Below are 26,062 nucleotides of genomic sequence, written 5' to 3'. Positions count from 1 at the left end.
TTTTACTAGATATATTTTAGATATTTGTATCTAAATATCTAAATTATGCTATTAAATATGGTATATATAAATATGCTATTACATATGCTATTATTTTTTAAATTTTATTGTTTATTAATTCATTTAAATCCAATTTACTTTTATATGCTAGTCATAGAAAGGCTGATATTAGTTTATCGTGTGCATACAGATTTGAGGAAAAGCAGGCCCGCTATCAGAAATATTATATTGGGAAAAGCTGACCCCACACCAGGGGATGCCAGATATGCACCTGCGTGGAGGTCATCAGATCACAGGGAAAGCTCCGTCTGCAATGGGTACGCTCCGCATACTAACAGTGCCAAGAGGAGCATAACCCAAACATTTCACCACCAAACCAGTGCACACAATTCTAAGGAAAGAAATAGTGGGGTGCGGGAACTTGAAACTGAGATGGGACATTTGTATCTGAGGGAGAAAATATTCTACTGAAAGACACTCTTAATAAGCTTGTGAACATTCTGGACAGGAGTAAACCCTTAGTTAATATCTGGCACTATGAAGTGGCCGAGTGCTGAGCGGGGAAGACTATTGCTATTTACAATGAAGGGACCACCTTTGCTTTACACATGTAAGCTTTATTTCGGGTAAATCTGTTGACACCATATAGAGCAATCTCTCCCCCTCAAAGACTCCGTCTACTCCCTGGGTGAAGTTGCCTGTGATTCATGTGCTTTACTGAAGTTGTAAAGTTGACGAGGAAGTATTACTGAGTTCACTGAATATTGACAATATAAAAGTATATGACATGAACCTTCTACTTTAATTAGTGGACTTCCACTGCTCCTCAGAAGGAGCACACAGCATCCTGCTTGGAGAGATTCTCATTCCCCAAAGCTCACTGCAAACGTCTTGGATCTTTAGCAGAACAAAGCAGACCTAAGGAGTTGCCGGCCTCTGGCCCTTCTGTCTGTTTTTTCAGGTTAGGGCTGAGGCTTCTCCTGCTCCCCCAGCATTGCTCGCTCATGAATGAAGGATCTGTAGCAGTGGTTCTCACTCATGGGTTATTTTTCCCCATCGGGGAACATTTGGCGATGTCTGGAGACACAACGAGAGAGGAACCATCTAGTGGGCTAAAAGGCCAGGGATGCTGCCAACAGGACTGCCTCCAGCATCAAATAATTTTCCAGCACAGAATGTTATCAGTATCAAAGTTGAGGAATCTTGACGTGTTGTGATAGATATTACTATAATGCACATACTTATGTATAATAATGATATTATGTGTGTGCATATATAGATGTAGAGAAAAATACATCAAAGGGCCACAACTTGACTCTGTCTCTTAGATTAATACCCAACTCCTTATGTCAACATTCAAGACCCTCCCCGCTCTTAACTTAAGAAGTTCTCCTCTAAGTGAAGCTTCGATCTCTGTCGCCTGTGTGCTATAAATTCCTACCTAACCCATTTCTTAGGATGTTTGTGCAATCTGGACTGCTCCTTTTGCTTTGACTGATTTATATTTTTTCAAAGACTATTTCCAGATTTACCCTTTGTAGAATGACTGTAGAGAAAAGGAACCGATTATTTGCTTCTCAGTTTTGCGTTTGGTTCTGGTTCTGTAACACATGTGGTGCTTCGGTATGTACCCAGCTGATTAGACATCTGCCCAGTGCACCTGTTTGGGGGTGATATCTCTTCAACAAGCCCACTTCCCACTCACTTGGGTACAGTTAATCTGCTTCTATCAAATATATACAGAAATGTGTAGAACCATTCCCAGCATATTAGACCACTGAAGAATCATAGTAATCTGCTCTCAATGCACTATCTTCTGATCAAATGAGAACTTCTCAAGAGATTTCTTCCTTCAAGCAGAAAATATACCGATTGAAATTAGTTGTATGCCTATACCGTGCAGTGTCCTCTTGCTCTCCTGCCATTCTCAGCTACACAGTTAATGCCAGCCACCCTGGGACGTCTTTTCTGGTCTCCAAGATTAAGACACCTCGTGGTAAGTTCTCAGAGTGCCTTGTAATTCTTTATGCACATGTGAGAATTATAGTTAAATGTTCCCATCCATTTGCTTAAAATCTGTCTCCCATAATACCTGTTTCCCTTTCTCCTTAAGGGCCTGGGCTGTATCCCACTCGGTAGCATGTTCGTGGCATCAAGACTGGCACACAATGGGGGCGCCTGGGTGGCGTAGTTGTTAAGCGTCTGCCTTTGGCTCAGGGCATGATCCCAGCATTCTGGGATCGAGCCCCACCTCAGGCTCCTCCGCTGGGAGCCTGCTTCTTCCTCTCCCACTCCCCCTGCTTGTGTTCCCTCTCTCACTGGCTGTCTCTCTCTCTGTCGAATAAATAAATAAAAATCTTAAAAAAAAAAAGGCTGGTACCCAATGGACGTCTAAAGAAATAGTAAATGAAAAGTTGACTTCCAGAATAGAATTTTTGTGTACCGTGTCTGGGTGCAGGTCCGGGGTCTTGTCAAGTTCAGAGAGCAGAAACAGTCCTTGTATATAGTCCTTGAACAGCAAAACCCCGAAATTCAGGAGTTAGCACCCCTTGTGGGGCTTGTGAGGCTCACATGATGGCAAATCTAGAGCCAGGGTTAATGACTTCTGAGCACACTGATTCTGAAAAGCCACACATTCATAAAAGGACAAAACACGGGTACTGTACAGAGTGGCACCCAGATACACATCAGACATCCATCTAATAAGGTCCTCTGTGGAGATTGTCACTGATGAAATGATAGAGACGTACAATGACACTGGCATACAGCAACAGACAGGCTCTGGGCTGGGCCATCTTGGGCACAGTGCAGTGACCCACAACAACCCTAAGGAAGCCCCTTCTGGTAGGTGACGCAGACCGCGACCCCCAGACTGTAACACAGACACAGACTCATGCTGTTGAGACACGACTTGGACCACACACAATACTACTGAAAGACAGACACACACAGACCTAGAGTGGCCCAGGGACAGATTACCCACAGACACACAGTGTGAGAAACAGACGTGTGAGCAAACAGACATGATCACACCCACACACATTAAATAAGGCATGGAGGGCTAAAACGTGCCAGATACGGTGCTAAGCACTTCCTAATCAAATGTGGGTCACATTCTCGTTTAAAAAATATCTGATACAATTATGATCTCTGTTTAAATTTTAATAAATCCAAGGCACAAAGAACTTCAACTTTCCCAAGGTCACTAGCTGATAAATTGGGTTGAGGGTTTAGGATTTTTACCTGTCTGGTCTGAAGCTAGCGTCTGCCTTATCCACTGTTCTAAACTGTCTCTTTCCCCAAGGGTCTCTTGAGGCTGGTCCCTCCTCCTCCTTCAGGGATCCAGTCCAAGAGGCGTTCTAAGGCCCCATATTTAAAAATCCAACATTGCCTTTCTTTGTTGTTTTCAGAATCCGTGAGTATTTGAAATTACTCTGTATTCTTTACTAGTGTATTTAGCTGGAGTCTTACATTGGCTGGTGAATTTCCTGCCTTATTTTGATTGGCTTTTTAATGGAAAATCCAAACAAAGGAGAGAGTAGTTGAGATGGGTGTGGCAAGGTGTGGGTAAAAGGTGTAATCTCACCCACCCCAGGAAAATGGCAGCTTGGAACAGAGCCCTCCGCATGTAGCTCTCGGTCTTCAGAGTTGGATGCCTGGAGAGAGCTCCTCAGTGTAAGAAGCGAGTTTTAATTCTTGCATTCTTTCTATACCTTATTAGAAATCACTTCGATGAGGAATATGTGTTTACCATTGGCGGCCTTTATAAACACAATAAGTAGACGGTCTGGAAGGTTTAGGAATTGTCTCACACCATTCCTTCGTTAATGGACTTCTTCTACCCCTTCAACCCTGAGCAAACTTTAGAGAAAACATTAATAAGGAACTCTAGGGGAGTCTCTTTAAAAATATAAATGACCCTGCCACATCGTAGAACCATTTTAAGTTATGTTGAGTTTTCTTTGTTGACATGGGCTGAAATGGAAAGTCACAGAAACATGGGCTATATTTCATGGAGCTCAAAATCTTATAAGGCAGTGAGATAGTGAGCAAAAAGAATATAAAGAAAGCATCATTACATGTGGAGATAAGAACTACTTAGTTCAATAAAAACAAAATTGGCCCTTTTTCAAAGCATTTTTCAATGGAATATACATATCCTGCCTTTGCTCAATTATACTTCACTTGCAACTTCCAGTTAGCGTTATTTTTTTAACTCCTAAATTTTGATTTGAGCCCTGAACTACCATCCTGCCACATAATGGGCATGAAGCCAACTGCAAAGGAATGAAAGGATCTCAAATAGTAATGGGACACTCCGTCTTTTTTGATGGTGTAACCCTCATTGCTCTGTGTATCTCCACAATATAATGGTAAGACCTAGAAGGTCTTCATCCACAGTTCCTGTAAAGGCTTCAGAGCCCTAAAGTGAAATGGGTGTCTTGTTATTAATGAAGGTGACATTTGGACCCCACCCTAGGGCAGGGCTGGTTGCCAGGAGGACCAACCATGTGATTAGAGGGTTGGAAATTTCAGTCCTATCCCCAGAACTCTGGGGAGAGGAGTGCGGCTGGAAGTTAAATCAGCCAACGGCCAGTGACTTAGTCAATCATGCTATGCAATAAAACCGCCACGAAAACCCAAAAGGACTGGGTTTAAAGAGCCTCTAGGCTGGTGAACATGTGGAGATGCGGGGTGTGTGGTGTGACACAGATGCTCCTTGCCCTGTCTCCACACCTTGCCCTATGTATCTCTCCATCTTGCTTTGATTCATATCCTTTATCACATCCTTTAATAAACTGGTGATGTTGTTTCTCTGAGTTCTGTGAGCCATTCTAGCAAATTGAAAGAGGAGGAGGTCCTGAGAACCTCCAATCGGTATCCAGTGAATCAGAAGCACAGGTAACAGCTTGGGACTCGCGACTGGCACCTTATGGGGGCAGTCTTATAGGGCTGAGCCCTTAGCCCGTGGGATCTGATGCTGTCTTCCCATATACAGTCTCAGAATTGAGCGGACCCTGCTGGTCTCCAGGAATTGCTTGGTGTTGGTTGATGGGAGGACCCCCCCCCCACTCGAATTGGATCCAAGAACCTTAAAAGAGTTGGCATCAGTAGAGTGTCCTTCCCCAGCATCCAGGGCTCAACTCCAGAAAGCTCTCACCTGTCTCTGTTTCGGGGACTTTGAGGAGCCCCACTGTGATGTGTGAACAGTGTCCGTGCCCGGAGCCCTGCCTCCTTGGTGATGGCGTTAGCGGGTGTGTAGAAGCATTTTTACTAGATACCAATCAACAGGTTCCCACAGAGGCCTTGGCATGTTTGGGGCGATTATAGCGACGCTGCTGCTGGAAATGTTCCAGTCCTTCCGGAGACCGTGGGCTCGCGGTTATTGGAGCTGTTGAGTTCGAGATCAGACTGTGTTTCGTTTTCGTACATGCTGATGAACAGGTTTTCTATGGGGATGTTGCCGTTTTCCCACGTCCTCAGTACCGAGAGTCCCCGTTGCTTGACTTCTGTCTCTCTCTCTTGTTAGTGTGCTCACCGTGGGGGGCATGGTTCGTGGGGTTGGTGTGCAGGGTTATGAACTGTGATTTTTATTTGAATACACTAATGAGTTTGAGCCCCTTGTCCGTTTAGAAATTTGCTTTTATAAAGTGCCTTTTCAAGTCTTGACCATTTTTTTTTAAATGGGCTTCTTTATCTTTACTTCATTAGGGAGAGTTTTTGCTTGTTTTTGTATTTTTTTGGCAAATGAGCTCCTTGCCATTTCATGTTTTTCATTTTCCACTCTGTCAGTGGTTTCCTTTTTTTTTTTAAAGCATAATTTTAATATATGCCACTTTTCAGTCTTCTGTTTCATGGTGATGGCATTCGCTCCCCTAGAAAAGTCCTCCCCTCCATGAAGTCCTCCAGCTTTCACGGGGGTTATTTTATGTGAGATTCTCTGTTTTCATTTTGAACTTGACATCAGTCTTATTCGAAGGATCTGGACCAGTGTGATGCTGAGGAGGCTGGTGGAGATCCAGGCAAGGATGCTGGTGAGGAGCGTGGTCTCCTGGAGGCTGGACATGAGTCCCCATCCCTAACAGGGAGAGGCAACTTCCATTAGTTTTGCTCAGGAGGGGAGGGATCATTGTTCTAACTTAAAGGGCCCGGTGAATTTTAAGAGAAGCTGCAGGATAGATATTTGAGGCTGATGCAATTTATACGTTGCCTCTCGAGATGACATGTGGAGTTGCAGCTCGGTACATCTCTCTGTGTAAGAGAAGGTCAGTCATCCAAAACTAGGGCGGCAGCTGTCGCCTCACCTTGGAGCGGCTGAGATTATCAGCATCACACTCGAGGCAAGTCAGCCCCTGCTCCTGCCTCCAGACTGGGAGCTGGTAACTCGAGAGGGCATTTGGAAGTGAGGGAGACTAGGGTCCTGGCTACAACGTGTGAGCCTGTTCTGTGTTTTAGTTCTTCGCGTTGGCAGGTTTAATTCCTAGTTTTAGTGCCTGCCTCAGTGGGCCCAGTAGATCTGGCAGAACAACTCGATTTGGGGCCTGTCTTTTTTTTTTTGACAGTGGTCATGTATTGTGCTACAATAGGAAAACAACACATTTGTGCACCACCCGTTCATTCCTGCTCACCGCTGAGCAGGACTCTATTGCGCGAATACACCCCACCTTGTAGCCGTCTTGTATTGATGGACGTGGAGACGATTGCCAGATTTTGGCGAATACGAACAGGGCTGCTGTGAGCATTTGTGTACAAGTGTCCGTATGGTGAAGGGGACTGGACCATAGCCTCACAGATTATGCCACTTCGGCATATTGATTATGTCGCACAAAGTTACTTGAGAAACAGCTGGTACAAGAACTCCCTGACCCTCATTTCCCTGAAAGCAGGAAATAAATCTTCCATGTGAAAGGTACCATCCCTGTACCAGGAGGGCAGAAGACCTCTTTCTCACCAGAGATGGGAATTTAGGGCCAACGAGGCTGTATAGACAAATCTTGTTTCTTCACTAATTTACTGCCCCAAGCCCAGATTGTCTTGTCAAATCTTCACAAATTTATTGTTTCTTTGTCTCCAAAGTGTAGAAGCTTCCTGCTTTGCTTACATCTCTGAGTCATGTTTTTATGGGGCTCCCGCACCTATGAAACTGAATTTGCTTTTCTCCCGTTGGTCCGTTTTATGTCCCTTTAATTACTAGACCAGCCAAAGAACCTAGGAGGGAAGAAGGGAAAATCTTCCCACGTCTACAATGATCATATATTTCATTTTCTTTTGAGTAGAAACCTAAGGGTGCAATAGCTGAATCGTATCATAGATTATATGATTAACTTTTTAAGAATCTGTCAAATTATTTTCCATTTTCCATTGACATTACAAGTTTCCTAAGAGAGTTCCAGTCCCCTCATGTCCTTTCCAACACTTTACATGATTAATCTTTTTAACTTTGGCTTTTCTAGTAGGTGTGTAATGGTCCTTGCTTGTGGTTTTAATTTGAATTTCCCTACTGGCTAACGATTCTCAACATCTTTTCCTGTAGTTATTTGGCAATCACATACTTTCTCATGGAGTGTCTGTTCGTATCTTTTGCCCGTTTATTTAATTGGATCCATTATTCTCTCAGTATTGAATGTTGAGCATACTATAAACACAGTCCTTTATCAAATGAGTGAATTTGCAAAGATTTCTCCCAGTTTGTGGCTTGACTTTTGATTCTCTTGTCTTTTGAAGAGCAAATATTTTAATGTTAAAGAAGGCCAATTTACCAGTTTGTTCCTTTTTGGATCATATCTCTGGTGTCATATCTAAGAACTCTTTGCCTAACCTGAGGTCACAAAACTTTCTCCTATATTTTCTTTCAGGAGTTTTGTGGGTTTTGTTGTATGTTTAAGTCTGTGATATGTTTTGAGGTTATTTTTGCAAATTATGGGCTTTTTTTTTCTTTTCTTTTCTTTTTTTGCCTGTGGATATTCAGTTTTTCCACTTATTAAAAAGGATATCCTTTCTCTGCCAATCTGCCTTTGGGCCTCCTTCAAAACTCAGTTGTTCATATGTGATAGTTTGTTCTTGTGCTGTTGTGTTCTGTTGACCTATTTACCTACCTGGTGACACCATGTTGCTTGGCTTTCTATAATAATTCTTTGAAATCAGTAATTGATAGCCACCCATCTTTTTTCTTCTTTTTGTGTTGTTTTAGCTATCCTAGATCCTTTTCATTTCCAGGAGAATTTTAGAATCATATTGTCAATTTTTACAAAGATTACTTCTGGGCTTTGATTGGGTTTGTTGAATTTATGGATCAGTTGGGGGATAACTGACATGTTAACAACATGAGTCTCCTGACTTCTGAATAAACTGTATCTTCACAATGAGTTGTCCTCTTTAACTTCTCTCGGGAATATGTTGTATTTTCCAGAGCACAGGCATTTAAATTTTTTGTTAGATTCACCTCTAAGTATTTCATACTTTTTATCATATTATAAAAGAAATTTTAAAAATTTTCTATTTCTGATTGTTGTCAGTACCTAAAAGTACAGTTGAGTTTTGTATATTAATTTTGCATCCTGTAACCTTTCTGAACTCACCCATTCGTTCTAGCTTTTTGTAAATTCAGTACAAGTGCTTTCTTTTCAATTTGGATGACTCTCTCTCTCCCTCCCTCCCTCCTTCCTCTCTCTTGTGTCTCTCTGTGTCTCTCTTGGGTTCTTGTTCTCTCTCTCTTTCTCTCTTTCATTCTTTTTTCTTTTGTCTCATTTCACTAACTAGAATTTCCAGCACAACATTCAAAAGAAGTAGTGAGAGCAGACATAGCTATCTTATTCACAATCTTAGGAAGAAAACAGTGATTCCCTTCTAAGAATGGTGTTAGTTGAGATTTTTGTAGATGTCTTTTATCAGGATGAGGAACTTCTGTTCCTAGTTTGCCGAGAGATTGTACCAGGAATGGATACTAGATTTCATCACGTGCTTTTCTGCACCTGTTGAGGTGATCATATGGATTTTCTTTTTTAGTTTGTTAATGCAGTGTATTACACTGATTGATTTTCTCATGTTAAACCAACCCTACATTTGGGGGATAAGCCAGGAATGTTTGATCATGATGTATTATTGTTTTAATATATTAATAGATTTTAATTTCTAAAATTTTGTTTAGAATTTTTGCATCTGTGTTCATGAAGGATATTGGTCAGGAGTTTTCTTTGTTTATAATGTATTTGCCTCATTTGAGTATCAAAATGATGACCCGGTTATAGAATGAGTTAGGATAGGGGTTTACAGACATCTTCTTTAAGACGCCAGGTAATAAGTATTTTAGGCCGTGCAGGCCGTGGGGTCTCTGCCACGCCTCTGCTGTCGCAGTGAGGAAGCGCCGTAGATAACTCACAGGTGAGTGCTGTAGCTGTGCGCCGGTAGCACTCTACTCCCCAGATCAGCTGAGGGGCTAGATTCAGCCTACAGACCATTGTTTGCCAACCTGAGTTAGGAAGCGTGTCTCCTTGAATCTAATACTTATGGAAACTGCAAAGACGACCATAAAAGAAGAACAAGTTTGGGGGACTATTAAATGAATACTAATCCTTATCTTAAGCTACGGTAGTAAGGATGATCGGTATTGGGCTAAAAATATACCCACATGTATATAGTCTCCTGATTTGTGACAAACAAATGGGCATGTGCAATGGACAAAGGGTTGTCTTTTTAATAAATTGTGTCGGGTCAATGATGTGTCCATGTGGAAATATCCATATGGAAAAGACTCTTAAAAATCAAGAAAGAAATGTTAAATAACCCAATAAAAAATACTCAAAAATACTCAAAAATACTCATCTCCTCTGCTAATGACATTCAAGGTACAGGAAGCATATGAAAAGTTATACAACATCATTACTCATAAAGGAACTGAAAATTCAAATTAAAACAATGAAATATCACTGCACATCTGCCCAGAAGGACAAAAATCAACAAGCTAACAAGTTATAAAGGCAAAGATATGAAGTAAATAAAATCATTTTATATTGCTCACAGAAGACTGGTTTCTCAATTTGGAAAAATATTTGTCAGTGTTTATGAAAAGTAAAAATATGACTACTTTGAAAACTGTCAATTCTACTCCTAACTATATGCCTGAAATTAATGAATGCATAAGTTCACCAAAAGACATACATAAAAATATTCATAGAGCTTATAATACCCCAAAAAACTAAAAGCAACTGAAAAGTAACCCAGGACATTAAATTTTAAATTGTTAGCATTTCCTGAAATTGTCTTGTAAGCATTCTTAAAGTACAAATTAACACTTTAGCCCTAATAAGATGTCACCATAACTTCCAGGTCGTTAGGAGTCAATCAAATATTTTAACATGTATTTATTATTTTAAATCAATAACGAAATTTTAGAATTCAAATCTACAAACTTCAGAGTATTGACTTTGTAACATAAATAATGTAAACATAAATTCAAAGATATTATGGTTTGTTAGTCGTCAACTTAATATTTTACATAAGATGGACTTTTCAATCAAGCATATAAATAAAAATATTTTAAAATGGTATTTGAATCAAATAATGCTGGAAAGCCCAAACACAGTGTTACACTGCTGACCTGCCCTATGATCAGAATGGAACGGAATGAAACTGGCAGGATGGTTTTTGGGTTTACAGAAGTAGTGTGGAGGGTCTGGTCCTACTCTTACGTTCAGGAGGCCTTTCTGCTCCCATGGGAACGAGTGGGACAGCAGCACTAGCTCCCCAGAGCCGGGGCCTATGGTGTGGAGGAAGGCCCTGAACACATCACTTTGTTCCTGATTGTTGGGATTAAGTGTAAAAGCACCTTTGGTCTCTTCTATTAGATGCCTGAATCAGTTCTTGACAAATAGGCACTTATTCAACAGTTACTATTTATTGTACCATTATACACTATTTTTTAAAAAGATTTTATTTATTTGACAGAGAGAGAGAGCACAAGCTGGGGAGAAGGAGAGGCAGACTCCTCGCTGCGCAGGAAGCCCAACTCAGGGCTCGATCCCAGGACCCTGGGATCATGACCGGAGCCAAAGGCAGACGCTTAACCGACTGAGCCACCCACACCCCCCCACACACCATTATACACTATTAAAGTTATTCTCGATTATCCAGGCTCTTGTAGGACAGGTGTGGAACTGACTAAATAAAGCAAATGGGGCTTAATCCAAGGGCAGGTTTTGTGGAAAGAAATGAGTATCAAGAAGTACTAGACATGCAAAACCAAAATCCTGTAGGATTTAATTCCAATATCTTTTGCTTACCAGATAAGTAGAATGGATTGCAAAGCAACAATCTAGTCCTAGAAAATAATTAATTTGATATGCATCATATGGACAACATTTAAGATCATGCCAGTACGCTTTTGGAATTTTTAATTGAGAAGTCACATTTTGTTTCCAGCAGGAAACATACCAAGACAAACCTCTTTGGTACAAAGCATTGCAAAGGCCTGAACAGAGGAAGCTGTCAATTAGGGAAAATGAAAGATATAAATTGTTTTTTCCTTTCCTATCTTGACATCTATAAAAAGTTGGTCCAAAGAAAAAAACCGGTTCTTTCCACTCTCCCAAGACAAATCACCAAATTCTGAAATCCACATGTTAGGTGTCGGAACGTGTGCAAGGTTACAGTGTGATAGTTACTGCTCTTGAGGAGATGAGAAATGTTCAAAACAGAAGCCATCCTCCTCCCAAAACCCCCCAAAAAGCACAAAAACACAAAACAAGTTTAAAGAAAGACCGGGGGGGAGGGGTAGAGAAAAACACACTATCAGATCAAAGGAATCCAGAATGAGCATGGGAGGTTAAGGCTGAAGCAAGAACAGAGCAGAGGGGCCAAAGACATGGGATTGGGAATTTCTCTCTGAGGAAAGCTCCTGTTTAGTAATTGGGTATGAAACCTTCATCCATGATAGAAATGATTTGTTTTTTTTAAATGAGCAGAGAAATTGTAGATGGGTGTTGAGTCATGGTTTGAAATGCAGGTCAAAAGGATGGAAGATCTTCTGAAGAACTTGGGGCCAAGGAGTTACATGCCTGTTAGGTGGGGGGGGGGGGGGGGGGGAGGGACAGTAAAGTGTGCCCTTGAGCTGAGACTGGAAAACTAAGCAGGGGGCTCCGGACCGTTTACACAGAGCTTTACTCAGGGTAACACTGACAGGGACAATCTGCTGGAAAATGAGACAGGGCAGCTGCATGGCTATTCTCCGGAAAGTCCAGACAGTAGTCCCCAGATTTGATAGAGCAAGGGGCCCCACAGAAGGGCACAGTAGTGGGATCAAAGGGGCCGCATGCCTCTCCAAGGGCTTGCCTGCACCTGATTGACAGCTAACCTTTAATTACATCTTGCGTCCCACCTGTGTCAGGAAGGGGAAAGACTGTGTTATCTTTAACAGACTCATGGGAGGCCACAGCAAGCCTCCCACACCCGGCCCTTGGCAGGCATTCCTAAAGTATGTCTATGAATCTCCAAGGGCTGGGAACACATAGCCCCCAGAGAGGCCATCCTGCAAACCGGAAGAAGATGGAGTCGGTATTGTCAGCACTCCGACACATGGCCAAACTGAGCTTTGAAGTCTCTTTCTTTAGCTGCGGGCCATCAGGAAGGGCCACTAGAGGTGGAGAAAGCAGAGCACAGCCCAACATGGAAGGGCCCCACATGTGGGGCCAGGAGCCTTCTCTCAGCGTCTGGAGTCAGAGCTGAGCTGCGTGTGACACAGCATTTCCTCCACAACACTGTGCCACAGCTGGAGGAAGGAAGGAAGGAAAAGAAAGGGAACGCACAGGAGCAAAATCTGGAAGATCTGTCAAGCCACTGGAGGTGGGGACGTCTTTCTGGTGGATGAAGAAACCCACAGCTGTGTCGAGATGTTCAGTGAGCTGCGAGCGCGCGTGGGGAAGGAAGGCGGGGGGCCATGGACCGGGGTGGAGAAAGAGCATGGGTTTTGGTGTAACACGTGTTGCCCGTCAGCACTGACTTTGCCACGTATCAGCCACGTGACTTTAGGAAGCTATTCCACACGCCCCCCTCCCCAGCCCGAGCCTCAGCTCCATCTCTAAGATGAGGATAATAGTATATGTTTGTGAAAAAAAAATAATAAACTGGATTAAATAAAACAAGGTGAGTGACTCCTTTTCTGGTTCCCTGACACGCAGCCCCGAATGGGCGGTGGTTTTGGTGGTACTTTGAAGAGTGTCTCAGGCCACGCGGTAGCTAGTGCGGATTTAAAGGAGAAGTTAGGGCTGGAGACAGGTGTGGCAGTCACGTGTGCCTTCCTCTGTTGGACAGGATGGCCTACTCCAGTGGAAGACTGATGGAAATTTCAGAAGGCAGGGAGTTGGAGGTAAGTGAAACAGAAGGAAAAAGCCTCGGCAAGGGCGCGCATTAACCGCGCCCACCCAGGAGGCCACCAGGTCCCGCGGCTGGAGGAGCAGGGAAAGGCTGGACAGAAGCGCCCTGGGGCGTTGGTCACCGTAGGTGCAGGGTGGGATGGAAGCCTGGGGCTCTGGGGGAGAAGTCCTTAGAGACCAGGGTTTCTCTTCCGGGAGAAATGGAAATCCAGCAGGCAGCGCTCTCAGAGAAGGGGATTTGGAATTTCCCATTGAAACCGACAGACTTCGTGTCTTCCCTAATGAAGGAAGGGCCCTGAGTCTGAGACTCAGAGAAGCGCAGAGTATCTGGAAGTGACGCAATGTGTTCATTGCCTTATTTGGTATATAAAAATAACGCCTGTGCCAATCACCATTAATGAGGAACATCAGGAACTAGAGGAAATCAGAGTTTTAACAAAACCGAAGGTTTTTGCAGGAGGGAAACTGGGAACTCAACCGGGAGTGCTCAGAGAATGCTGGGAAGGGACAATTTGTCTTTGATCATTGGATCATCCAGCAAAAGAAGTGAAAATTCATCAAGGGTCTCCCATTTGGCAACAGTGGATCCAAGGAAGATGACCTCACTCATTTACTCAGAGATGTACTCTGAGCCTGGCTCTGCTCTAAAAGCTGGGAAACACAGTAGTGAGCAAAATAGACTAAAACAGAAAAATACAGCTCTCAAGGGATTTACATTCTAGTGGAGAGGGTGTTAGGGTGATGAGAAGCCAAAGAACAGGTAAAACATACAGCGTGTCAAATCCTGGTACATATTACGGCGACAAATAGAAGGTAAGAAGGAATAGAAAATTAGGGTGGGGTCGCTCAGTGATAAACATGACTGTTAACGAAGGCCCCACTCAGGAGCAGAGGTGAGTGCTGGATGTTATTTCCTTCCTCAGTTACTAGCTAGGGCGCACCTGCGCACAAGTTTCTGCCGCTCTAGTTACTAAGGAAAGGGTCTGGGGCGCCTGGGTGCCTTTGTGGGTTGGGCTTCTGCCTTCCGCTCAGGTCATGATCCCGGGGTCCTGGAATCTAGCCCCACATCGGGCTCCTGCCCAGCAGGGAGTTGGCTTCTCCTTCTCCTGCTCCCCCTACTTGTGCTGTCAAATAAATAAAATCTTAAAAAAAAAAAAAAAAAAAAAGAAAAGAAAAGAAAAAAGAAAAGAAAGGGTTCCAAGCTAGGTAATGAGAAAAGCAATAGGTAGAACCGTGAGAACATCACCATTGGCCATTTAAAGTGCGTGTGTTGGGGGAGGTTGGAGGGGGGAGAGTCCACGTTTCTGTGTTTGTATAAAGAAGTTCCAGACGGCTACACACGAAACTAATAAACTAATAAACAGGTTCCCTATTACTGATGGGGTTGCTGGGCGGTGGAGGTCTATGTTGGGAGCAGGATTGCCTCTTGTGTTTGCTTCTTGTGTTCTTTATGTATGCAATTATGAAACCCTCGCAAGGGACTGCCTAACAGACACCAGACAACAAAACTAAGTTTGAGCTGCATTACCCCAGACTGCCAGCAGATGGCGATAGCGTGTGACGCGCTCCCGCAGGTGGGCTGGAAGGCGGAGACTCGGCTGGGGGGCCCTTCCTGCGGCCCCCCTCTTCCTGTCCCCTCAACTCAGTCGCCGGAATTTCTCTGTCTCTTGATTCCTGTGTCACCCTTTGTTGACAAAAGAGAAACAGATTCGTTAACTGGGCCGACCTCTTAAAAAACTTTTTTTGGAGGGGGGGTGGAGGTGCAGGGGAGGCAGGCAGGGAAGGGACTGGGGCCGTATTGAAGCACTCCCCGAATCTCCAGGAATTACCAGCATCTTGCCCACACTGTTGCACTCTCCGGGCTTCATCAGGCGGGAGGGGGACACAAGCTCGTCATTTCAGTCTTGAGTATTGTCACAAATGTCCCAACAGATACAGAGGTAAACAAAATACAAGATTCTCGCACAGAAAAAAAAAAAAAAAAACTCAGAAGGGATCATTTGCGACATCAGCCAATATCTAGCGCTTTAAAACAAAACACCACAACCCTCAGGTGCCTCATATACTTTTCTACAATGATTTTATCTGAATTTGGATTCCATCGGTTGCTATGTCTCCCAAATCTGTTTTAATTCATAACACTTAACCAAATCTCCAAATAGTCAAGTTTGCTCTTTGGAAAAGGATTGATAAACGATGATCTGGGTGATGACAATTCTCATTGTTCATGGATTGTCATTGCTTGTAGAGCCTTTCTGTGACAAGTCCTGGGGAGAAGTTTTCTAAAAAGCAAAAGTAATATCATACTGATAGTTTCTGTTCATATTTCAGTCACATAGAAGTTAGCATCTTTAAGTTTATAATTGAAACACTTCTCTGAAAACCTTAGTTTTTTACACAATAAGCAAACAAACTTGTTTTCTATATCTATAGGCAAAATAGGAAAGATATCTTAACACTTTATTATTCTGAATTAGGAACCAGAAAGAAAGAGAGAAGAAGAAAAGGCTTGAACCTAAAAATCTGACCTCAGGTGAGGTCAAGGTCAGATTTCAGTAGAAACAGACTTTTCAATCCCTTCTCCACTTTCAACTGACACTCACTAATATTTTCTCCTTCCCAAATTAAGGAAGAAAGAACCTAGAAGTCTTGATGTTGCAAAATAGCTTAAGAGAAAACGTCTCTTTTAATGAGGTATAATGTGGCACTCTTCTTCGTGGCTAGTGCCTTTGTTTCTTGTTTGAAAAGCCTTCTCTATAGCCATATTTTCCTATTTTATCTTCCAAAGACCTTAGTGGTTTTCTATGTACATTTAGGGGTCTTCCTCCAACAACCACCCCATAACCAGTTGCCCCAATCAATTTTTTTGAGCAGCCCAACTCTTCCTCACTAACCTGAAATCTCACCTCTCTTTTGTGAAGTTTCAACAAAAAATTAGATGTGATCCTTGGCTTTCTATTGAATTCAGTTGGTAAGTGTTTCCATCTCTGTGCAGTACGACATAGTATTATATAAGTCTTTTATCACTAAACCATGTTCAACCTCTCACTGGGTTTCTTGGATTTTTTTTTTATCACTTTGCTTTTCAAATAAACGTTAGAATTAACTTCCAAATTCCAAAACTAACATTACGGTTTTGACTGGAATTTCCTTGAATAATTATACTGATTTTAGAAGAATTGACATCTTTATGCTATTGAATATTTCCTGTCCATGAACACATTACATCTTTTCATTTAATACCTTTAAATAAGAGTCTGATAGCATTGGATTTCTTCTTAATCATACAATGCAGCTATTATGTGGTTTGTTTGTTTTTTTAAGATTTTATTTATTTAGTCGACAGAGACAGCCAGCAAGAGAGGAAACACAAGCAGGGGGAGTGGGAGAGGAAGAAGCAGGCTCATAGCAGAGGTGCCTGATGTGGGGCTCGATCCCATAACGCCGGGATCATGCCCTGAGCCCAAGGCAGACGCTTAACGACTGTGCCACCCAGGCACCCCAGCTATTATGTGGTTCTATATATATATTTAATAATTTCTGAAAAAGTTTGTTGTTATACAGAAATTCAATTAATTTTTGTAAATCAAGAAATAAACGATGGCCAAAAACCAAAATACACTCTTTTCCACATACTGCTTCTCCATAACAATGATGATTTGCCATTTTGCGTGTCTCAGTCCTAATTTTAAGAGCATGCAAAATCTTTTTAGCTATAGAAAATAGCTCATAATCTGGAATCCACTGCTCTTCTGGTTCTATTGTGAGGCCATCTATATATTGTGTAACTTGCAGAGTTATGTGACACCAAGACACCCTAAATAAAATGCTAAGGGAGAAGGAAAGAAAAACCAGTGATCAGGTTAAATAGACAAATATGGGTAGAAAGGACAATTTTTCTCAACTCAGTTATCTAAAAACCATTTCACCAGGTGACCAATTCTTAAGAATTATTGAAACTTTATTTGTGTATTTATCAATGTTATAGTAACTTACATTAGTGTAGTTTAACTTGTATTTGAAGATTTCTGAGACTAAGTGGACTGGCTTTCATTGTGTATTTTTTATGACAGCCTTTTAAAGAACATGCAAACTGCCTCTGTTCCAGTTATCGGCCCGTCTCCTAGAAAGAGAAAGTGCAAGAGGAAGAAGGAAATTAAAAACTTAGAGAAGTTTGAGCAACAGAGGAATCCAAAGGCCAAAATCCCCCAAATCAAAACTTACCACGTATGTCTTAAGCCAGCTAGTGAATCGAATTAAAATTGCTTTAACTTTACATAAAAAAACGAACCATTTTTGGTAAGTCAATAAAATTGAATAGTGTCATCTCAGCGTCCACTGGCAGAGGCATTCCTCCTTTGAATACCACAACTTGTAAAAACAAAAACCAAAAAGCCAATAAACTCAACAGAGTAAGCCCTGAGATCCAAGGATGGAAAGTGAAGGTCGTTTGAGCTGGTGATTAAGCCTCGCAGCAGACGGACCCTCCAATTCTGCCTCTCTCTTCTTTAACCAGTGTGTTTTGGCAATGGCAGAAATTAGGGCTATTCTTTGTTGCTCTTCAGTCCCTATACATTACCCAGATGAACAGAACTCCAGTGACTTGCCAAACTCCCAGATGCCGCTTTCCCTGAGCCTCCCAGTAATTGACAAGGCCGCCGTCATGAAGGCTGTGCTACACGTTAGAGTAGTGAGTCCCGTGGCCGTCTTCGCATTGCCTCCTCTTCTCTATAATGTACTGAAACGGGTCAAAACGGTGTTGTGAGACAGGAGGTATAAAGCATTCAATAAGTTCATAGATAAGCTTGCTAGCAACGGCCTGAGAGCGAAACACCCCAAATCTAGAATAATTGTCTATCTCAGTGAAGTCCGTATCTGCCTCATCCAGGACAAAATGGAGCCAGGAAGACTTGTCCTAGGATACGTGACTTGGCAGCGTCCGCCTCCGGGTCAGCTCTGCCGAGCTAAGTGTGTATGAAGCGCTCCCGTGCACCCTGTCCTAGCACCACTTCGCCGCCTCGCTTACAAACTGCCGGGGCAGTAAGAAGGGCGCTGAGAAAAGAAACTTGGCGACATGCATGCGGTTGGTGTTGTCTGCCTGGTTACCGAAAGCGTCCTTGGAAGCCTGGACTTCGTGGTTGGCACTGGCGTGGGCCAACATTATTCCTATACTCTGCACCATTCTGAGTTCATCCATCTCACTCTTCTCCAAAACTTGTCAACAAACCTCCTCCACTTTTGCCCCTTCCCATCTTTCCTCCCCAGACGAATCAGCCACACACATGAATCCGTTTAGGTCGGTATCTTAGATCACTTCTCTTTCCAGCAAAAGTAACCGGTGAGATGCAATGCTCCTCCCACGGGCAGCAATTCCCCTCTCTTGCCCTCGTCTTTGTACCCTGAGTGGTACGTTGTCCTCACTGTTTCTGATACCGCTGCTAAGTCACATCACACAGGTTGAATACTTGCCACATGCGAGGCGTTGTTCTAGGCACAAGAAAAATGGGAACTCACCAGAAGCATTACTAGACCCCCTTTTTAAATGAGGAAAAAAGCTAGAGAAATTAAAGTCATGTGTAAATGCAAATTTTAAGTGCCACGGCCTAGTTTCCAACCTGGATAGTCTTTCTCAATCAACAATTTATAGGAAACTCCTCATGTTATTAAAAATAAAAAGCATAACTATGTTTCGGACGTAGAAATAACTGGAGAGTGGGCTACTTGCTCCAACACTTATTTTCTCCCTTCCGTCCTTGCTCAGGCTGGGCCTGGGATACGTCGCTTCCATGTGCCAATCAAACGCTGACCTAAGCACCATAGCTCTAGATCCCACGGTGTGCGAGGAACAGCAGGAGCACAAGCAACGTGTTCGTCGGGTTTCCCAGTGTCCGGTGTGTAGTATAGTTTCCACAGTAAGTGAGAACAGATGCATTTACACAGCCTAGAACACATATGAATAATGTGCAAAACAAGTTCTTCTTTATTATATATAATATATATACATATATAATATATAATAATAAGGAATCCTTTCTTTATTATTAAAATTCAAAAATTCCGCTCTACATTTATGTGCAGGATGCAAATGTGCCTTCATGTCATGAATACAAACGCTTAAGAGAGCCGCACGTCCAGCATTTGGGGGCAATACCAAGAAAAGTGACACTTCGAAATTAAAGCTTAGGAGAATTCATGCAAATCAATGGACAGTTTGTAAATATAGTTATTACTAATTGGAAATTTACCATATATTATCAAAACTTGAAAATAAAATTAACCAAAGTTACATTACAATGGAATTAACTTTAACATACCAAAGGTATAACGGAAGTAGATACCTGCATGATCTCTAGATATAGGGCCACTGATCTCTCCATAGACTTTGTCAGTGGGGCTCTATTAACTCCCTGGGGAAGGGGTGCCTTGATTTCAACAACTGTTGGAGATTAGTTTAAAAAGAAATATGTACACAGTAGAAAAATGAAATATAATCATTTGATATCGCTGGAAAACAAGATATGTACAACCAACTAGTTCTAACACGACGTTCTAGGCATCATTCTAGTTTGTGATTTCTGGGGAAGACCTGTCAAATAGTCGTAAGTACTTAGAGCAACAAATATCTACTTATTTTGTGATATGATATTTCACAATGTACATTTTTTTCAATGACATACCATGTTAGTTTCGTTTTGAACCAGTTCTTCTGAGCTGATTAGCAATGGATTAAAGTGATAAGAGTTTTTCAAGGAAAGGATTAAAACCTTGCTTTATTTACAAGGGGATTCCATCAAGGTGCAAATTACCTCAAAGTTGAAAATTCGATTTATTTACCTGATTTGTTTACGGCTTAGGCAGTTTAATTTTCTGAGTAACAGGAGAATTAGCTGGGATCTTTTCAACTTTGTAGTTTTCGAGTCTTTACAAATTTTCATCTGGGAACGGACTACTGCCTATGACTCATCTTCTGTCTCAAGCCCTGTCCTTTTCCCACAGATTCTGGCTTTTTATTCTGGTTTCTATATCCTATAAGACAAACAACAAAAAAAGTATTTAGCTTGGAAATGATCATCTGACTATTTGGATTAGGTCTGGACTATTGGACTACCTGGACTATTGGAAAGGGTCGGGGGGCTCATGTGACACGTCACAGAAGTGACAAAAATTATTTATGTTCTGTTTATTTACAGATACTCAGTTATCATTCGTGTGGGATGGAGATGAAGGAAAGAACTTTCTCTTCCTTCTTTGTTTTTCCTGTCATGACTGAACATTTTCTATGTGGAAACATACAACAAACCAGTTAATAGCAATTCAAACCGACATATATGAGGAACTGTATGGAGGCAGTTCCTAAATGCTGGACACACCGTTAGAAGCAGCTCAGAAACGGAAGGACATTTCGGAGAGCACGCAAGATTGACGTAGGAGTACGATCTGAGTCAACAAAGAACTGTACATTTGACACTGGATTTAACAAAATAGTGTTTTACGCATTATCACTGTATTAGATTTAGGTCCGTTTTAGATAAATTAGGTAATGTATTTAAATTAAATTCATTTAAAATGACCTAAACCCCAAACCAGCCGTACTGGAAGCTTCCAAATGCTTTACACATCGAGGCTTTTAAGCTAAGAGACACAGGATACTGAATACGCACAATCGTTGGGCGACTGGTTCTTACTTACAACCTGACACGGAGTTTCTTTGATCTTCCTCGCTGGTTCCAGGCAACGTCCAACATAGGATTTAAAATACCAACAAAAGGAACTTTAAAACAAACACTGATTTTTGTTCCAGCAGAGTCTAGGATAAATGCCATCAAGCTTCTTTGCCTTCATTGGACCCCCCCCCCCATAGTCCGGTCTCGCCTTGTAGTATTTTCCATTATATGGGTATATGGCAAAGGGAAAGCGGCGCCCTAATTAGCAATAAAGCACTGGTACTCCTCAGACTGAAAAGGACATCCTCCAAACTCCTTTCTCTCCAACGAAAATTCCAAGAGGAAAATTATAAACATCATTCCCACAAGGATAGAACGCTAAAGACGAGGGGAATGAAAAGCAGCACGGACCGCCAGGCACGTTCACTCCGGGGGCTGCGGTGTGCTGGGCCAGGGGGCGGGACCGGCCGCGGGTCTCCGCGCATCCACCCCCGCGGGCGCGCCCAGATGCCGGCTACCAATCAGGGCGCGGAGAGGAAGCGCGGCAGATTCAAACTGCCCGCGAAACCCCTGCACCCGCGCCCAACTCTTTACTCTCGACAGATAACTGGAAGAGTATTTGAACTTGCTTCGAGCTTAGCTTTCTTTACCAGCGTTACTTAATCCTAAAGATTAATAGTTCCTAAGGGACAGTGAAAAGCTCAGAGCATTGTGACTTTGCACAAAGGAGCTCCAGAGCTTTGCCAGGGCCTGGTAATGTTTGTCGTTCAGTTATCGCGACAGGAAAAGTCTGACATTGCTCAGTGATTACAGTAACAGTTACAAGAGCCCAGCACAGAAAGCAAGCAGCAGCTCTCTCCTTGAGAATATAGGTGGCTCTGAAAAGAGCCGTTAGTTTTCGATTTGCAGCCAACTCACTATTTACTTGGCGCTGGTGTACTTGGTGACGGCCTTGGTGCCCTCGGACACGGCGTGCTTGGCCAGCTCCCCGGGCAGCAGCAGGCGCACGGCCGTCTGGATCTCCCTGGACGTGATGGTCGAGCGCTTGTTGTAATGCGCCAGGCGCGACGCCTCGCCCGCGATGCGCTCGAAGATGTCGTTGACGAACGAGTTCATGATGCCCATGGCCTTGGACGAGATGCCGGTGTCGGGGTGCACCTGCTTCAGTACCTTGTACACGTAGATGGAATAGCTCTCCTTACGGCTGCGCTTGCGCTTCTTGCCGTCCTTCTTTTGCGCCTTGGTCACCGCCTTCTTGGAGCCCTTTTTCGGGGCAGGCGCGGACTTGGCTGGCTCAGGCATGATTCGCAACGGCTCAAAACTCCTTTTAAAAAAAGAAAAAAAAAAGCAGAAGGAAAACGTCATGGGTCCCATTTATATAGAACCTCTTATGCAAATAAGGGGTAAATTACAGTCCGCTATCTGATTGGTGGCCAGTCAGGGCAACGTCAGACGTTAGTTCTGCCCAATCAGAACGCAAGGGTTCCAAAGTTGCATTTCCATTGGGTAAGATAAAGCTGCAATCTTAACCAATGAAAAATTTTCTTTTTCAAGCCCAATAAGGGCTATAAAAAGTGCTACCCCTACCCTTTCAACACGTTTGAAGTCATAATGTCTGGACGTGGCAAGCAGGGTGGCAAGGCTCGCGCCAAGGCGAAAACGCGTTCCTCGCGGGCTGGCCTCCAGTTCCCGGTGGGCCGTGTGCACCGCCTGCTCCGCAAGGGCAACTACGCCGAGCGGGTCGGGGCCGGCGCGCCCGTGTACCTGGCGGCCGTGCTGGAGTACCTGACGGCCGAGATTCTGGAGCTGGCGGGCAACGCGGCCCGCGACAACAAGAAGACGCGCATCATCCCGCGCCACCTGCAGCTGGCCATCCGCAACGACGAGGAGCTCAACAAGCTGCTGGGCAAAGTCACCATCGCGCAGGGCGGCGTCCTGCCCAACATCCAGGCCGTGCTGCTGCCCAAGAAGACCGAGAGCCACCACAAGGCCAAGGGCAAGTAGTGGCCCATATGACCGTTTATGGTAGCTCGAGTAAGCGGAGTCCAAACCAAAGGCTCTTTTCAGGGCCACCTATATTTTCTGAAAAAGAGCTTAACATTTGTTTCTATACTGAATGAGAAAATGAAACGTACGAAATTGCGCCGTTCTTACCTGTCCTCTATCCCGGTTGAAAGCAACACCGTGCACGAAAGCCTAAACCTGCAGTGGACGATAGACAAGGTACACAAGGTGCCTTCTCCCAATTACCGCAAATTCCTTTTCAAACGGGGCAGAATCTAATTGTTTGCCTAGTGAGTTCGCGCCCCCAGCTACAAGCTTTTGTCAGTGAAGTTTTCTGGTGCATAAAAGCGTCCCTGGCTGAGTTTAGCAGATGGCGTGGCAAGCAGCTAGCCACCAAGGCGGCCCGCAAGAGCGCGCCGGCCACCGGCGGCAAGAAGCCGCACCGCTACCGGCCCGGCACGGTGGCCCTGCGCGAGAGCCGGCGCTACCAGAAGTCCACCGAGCTGCTGATCCGCAAGCTGCCGTTCCAGCGGCTGGTGCGCGAGATCGCGCAGGACTTCAAGACCGACCTGCGCTTCCAGAGCTCGGCCGTCATGGCGCTGCAGGAGGCGTGCGAGGCCTACCTGGCGGGGCTCTTCGAGGACACCAACCTGTGCGCCATCCACGCCAAGCGCGTCACCATCATGCCCAAGGACATCCAGCTCCATACAGGTCAATGGAGAGCTTCATTACAGGACAGTCTTCCCCCATCCAAAGGCTGTCAAGAGTCACATCCATTTTTTCCTAACACACATGCTTTGAGGCACTGCTCTCACCACCACCCTCGATGTTGCCAAATGAATACAATATTGGGATCCATTGGTGGTATGACGCCATTCTGGGGCCCGAGAAAAGTTTCTCACATTTGGGATGAGCCTAAAATCGTCGGGGCTGTTGCTTCAGGGCAATTTCTGTCACACCTGAAACTACTCAAAACATTTAAAGGATGTTTCCCGTAACTAGTAACTAGTGCCATTGAAACGTAAAGGGCCCCTCATCACACAGGCTGTTCTGCCTTACAGGCCTAAAGGTGCCAGTGGAGGAAAGAAGATACTCTCAAGTAGAGGATTCTGGTACGGTTTGACAAAGGGCTGCTTAGGAATGAAGTATCCGGGTGGTGGGCTCTGACAGCCCCCGGCCTCTCCTCCCAGGAGGAAGGTCCGTTGATGAGCACCACGCCTAACTTTCGTTGCTGTTGTAACAAAATAAGGAAAACCCCTGCCTAGGTTTTTACTGCCCAGAGCACAGAATCTTGCCTCCTACTTTCTGTTCACTGAACTCCTTTAACTGATGTCATCTCAAAAAGAAAAGAAAAAAAAAAAAAAAGCATTCTTAGCGCTTTTTTCTTCAATGTCATGGACACCCTTGGGTGCCTGGTGACATTTATGGAAATCCTTCTCAGAATAATATTTGAAGTGCATAAAATGCAAACATTGCAAAAAATGCATCCCATAATTATCACTGTATTTTTAAGAATAAATTTGATAGGACTGACACGTGTGCCTCAATAGTGAGCACATTACATAATACAATCTTGGCGAGCCTAATGACTGCCATCAATAATTAAGCGAGCAAATAACGGTTCAAGATAATCTGGCAATTGTTATGAGAGATGAGATTATCTGTGATTTTCATTGGGTGACATACTCACAGGTTCTGAGGTTTGTGGCCTAAATTCATTATAAAGAAAAATGCTAAAGATCAGTCAGAGATAAATTATATTTTTCCCCATCCCAACTCCTGGGGTTTCTCCTCACTACCACTGCCCCCCCCAACCATGCACGGCCGGATTTTTATCCTCAGCGGTATTGTGGCATATATGGACTCCAGGTTCAAAATCCGTGTTCTAAAATTTGGTTGACCTACCCGTGACTTTTCAACCTAATTATAATTTTTTTCCCTGAAAGCACACCTTCCTATATGGGATTTCTTTAACACCTAAAGTCTATTAATATGTCATATTAATATTCATACCCTTGTTCCTATTTTTGTACTTAAAATATAACTGCTTTTTTTTAGGTAAAATATACCTGCTTCTAATCCTAGTATAAATATGGCTTCTTGGATTAAAAATGAATGCTGACAACAGTATCTAACAATGATAGGCACTCAAATGCACCCCCCCCCCCGTGGTAAAATATTTAACTTTTTGATGGGCATATTAGAAGCTGTGACCCAAATGATTTTACTCATTATTCAATTGTTGTCTTTAAGTATGTCTTCCAATCATAGGGAAAGAAAAATGATTTTTCCTCTACTCTTCTGAGTGTTTGGCTGAGATCCCTATAATAAAAGACAGTTTTCCCAAAGAAAAACACACAGAAGTTTTAATATTAACATTGTTAAACAACAAAAATTCAACTGGGTAAAGGTCAAATTGGGTTTATTCAATAATTCATGGATCAGGAAGCATCCCGTCCAGCCATAGAAAGTTCTGCTGAGCTATAGAAAAGAAAAGGCTTTTGAAGGTGGAAAGGCGGCAGAAAAAGAAAATTATTAGCAAAGAATGCATTGTTTCAGGCAAGGTCACCCTCTAAAGGGATTGGACGGCCCCATTGGTGGATTATTTTACTAGCAGACTAGGTTAATTGCAATTGGCTAAAGGTTACATTCCTGGGGGGGGGGGGGTGGGGGGAGTCGCGGAGTGAGACTGGGACTAGATTAGGTATTAAATCTTGGTTTGCTGATGTGGGGCTTATACCGCTGACTCCATTTGGGGCCTGCTGTCTCCTTTCTAACATGTGTACCTCGTGTACTCATGGGAGCTACACTGGGGACAACGAGGAACCCGCGAGGTGCCTTAGAAATACTGTTTAAATACTGTCTTCAGCTTGTCAGGGAGCAAGAATTCTTGTCCCCTTCAAGGGTCCTTCCGGCTGGACCAAGAATCCACTTGACCTGAGAAAGATTAACAGGAGAAAAATCTAATTTAATAGCATTTGTACAGGGAATCCACACAGACCTGGAAATTCCAAAGACAGGCAAAAG

At 43.4% G+C, this 26,062-nt stretch overlaps 3 protein-coding genes across 3 annotated transcripts; 2 read left to right on the top strand and 1 right to left on the bottom strand.

Annotated features, from left to right (window-relative positions):
* Positions 1-21,905: 21,905 nt before the first annotated feature.
* Positions 21,906-22,360, bottom strand: LOC113250284 (histone H2B type 1-J). Its single transcript, XM_026491596.4, has one exon. The coding sequence runs from the start codon at positions 22,331-22,333 to the stop codon at positions 21,953-21,955; it is 381 nt and encodes a 126-aa protein (XP_026347381.2). The 5' UTR covers positions 22,334-22,360; the 3' UTR covers positions 21,906-21,952.
* Positions 22,361-22,642: 282 nt separating this feature from the next.
* Positions 22,643-23,114, top strand: LOC113250287 (histone H2A type 1). Its single transcript, XM_026491599.3, has one exon. The coding sequence runs from the start codon at positions 22,643-22,645 to the stop codon at positions 23,033-23,035; it is 393 nt and encodes a 130-aa protein (XP_026347384.2). The 3' UTR covers positions 23,036-23,114.
* LOC113249850 (uncharacterized) lies at positions 23,054-24,976 on the top strand. Its single transcript, XM_057304784.1, has 2 exons — positions 23,054-23,065; positions 23,209-24,976. The coding sequence occupies exons 1-2, from the start codon at positions 23,054-23,056 to the stop codon at positions 24,031-24,033; spliced, it is 837 nt and encodes a 278-aa protein (XP_057160767.1). The 3' UTR covers positions 24,034-24,976.
* The last annotated feature ends 1,086 nt before the right edge of the window (positions 24,977-26,062 follow it).

The sequence above is a fragment of the Ursus arctos genome, unplaced genomic scaffold, assembly GCF_023065955.2.
Source record: "Ursus arctos isolate Adak ecotype North America unplaced genomic scaffold, UrsArc2.0 scaffold_31, whole genome shotgun sequence".
NCBI lineage: Eukaryota > Metazoa > Chordata > Mammalia > Carnivora > Ursidae > Ursus > Ursus arctos.
This window is presented reverse-complemented; position numbering and strand designations above follow the sequence as displayed.

Excerpts from the sequence above, each read along its gene's own strand:
- LOC113250284 (XM_026491596.4), bottom strand. The coding sequence starts at position 22,333 with ATGCCTGAGCCAGCCAAGTCCGCGCCTGCCCCGAAAAAGGGCTCCAAG.
- LOC113250287 (XM_026491599.3), top strand. The coding sequence starts at position 22,643 with ATGTCTGGACGTGGCAAGCAGGGTGGCAAGGCTCGCGCCAAGGCGAAA.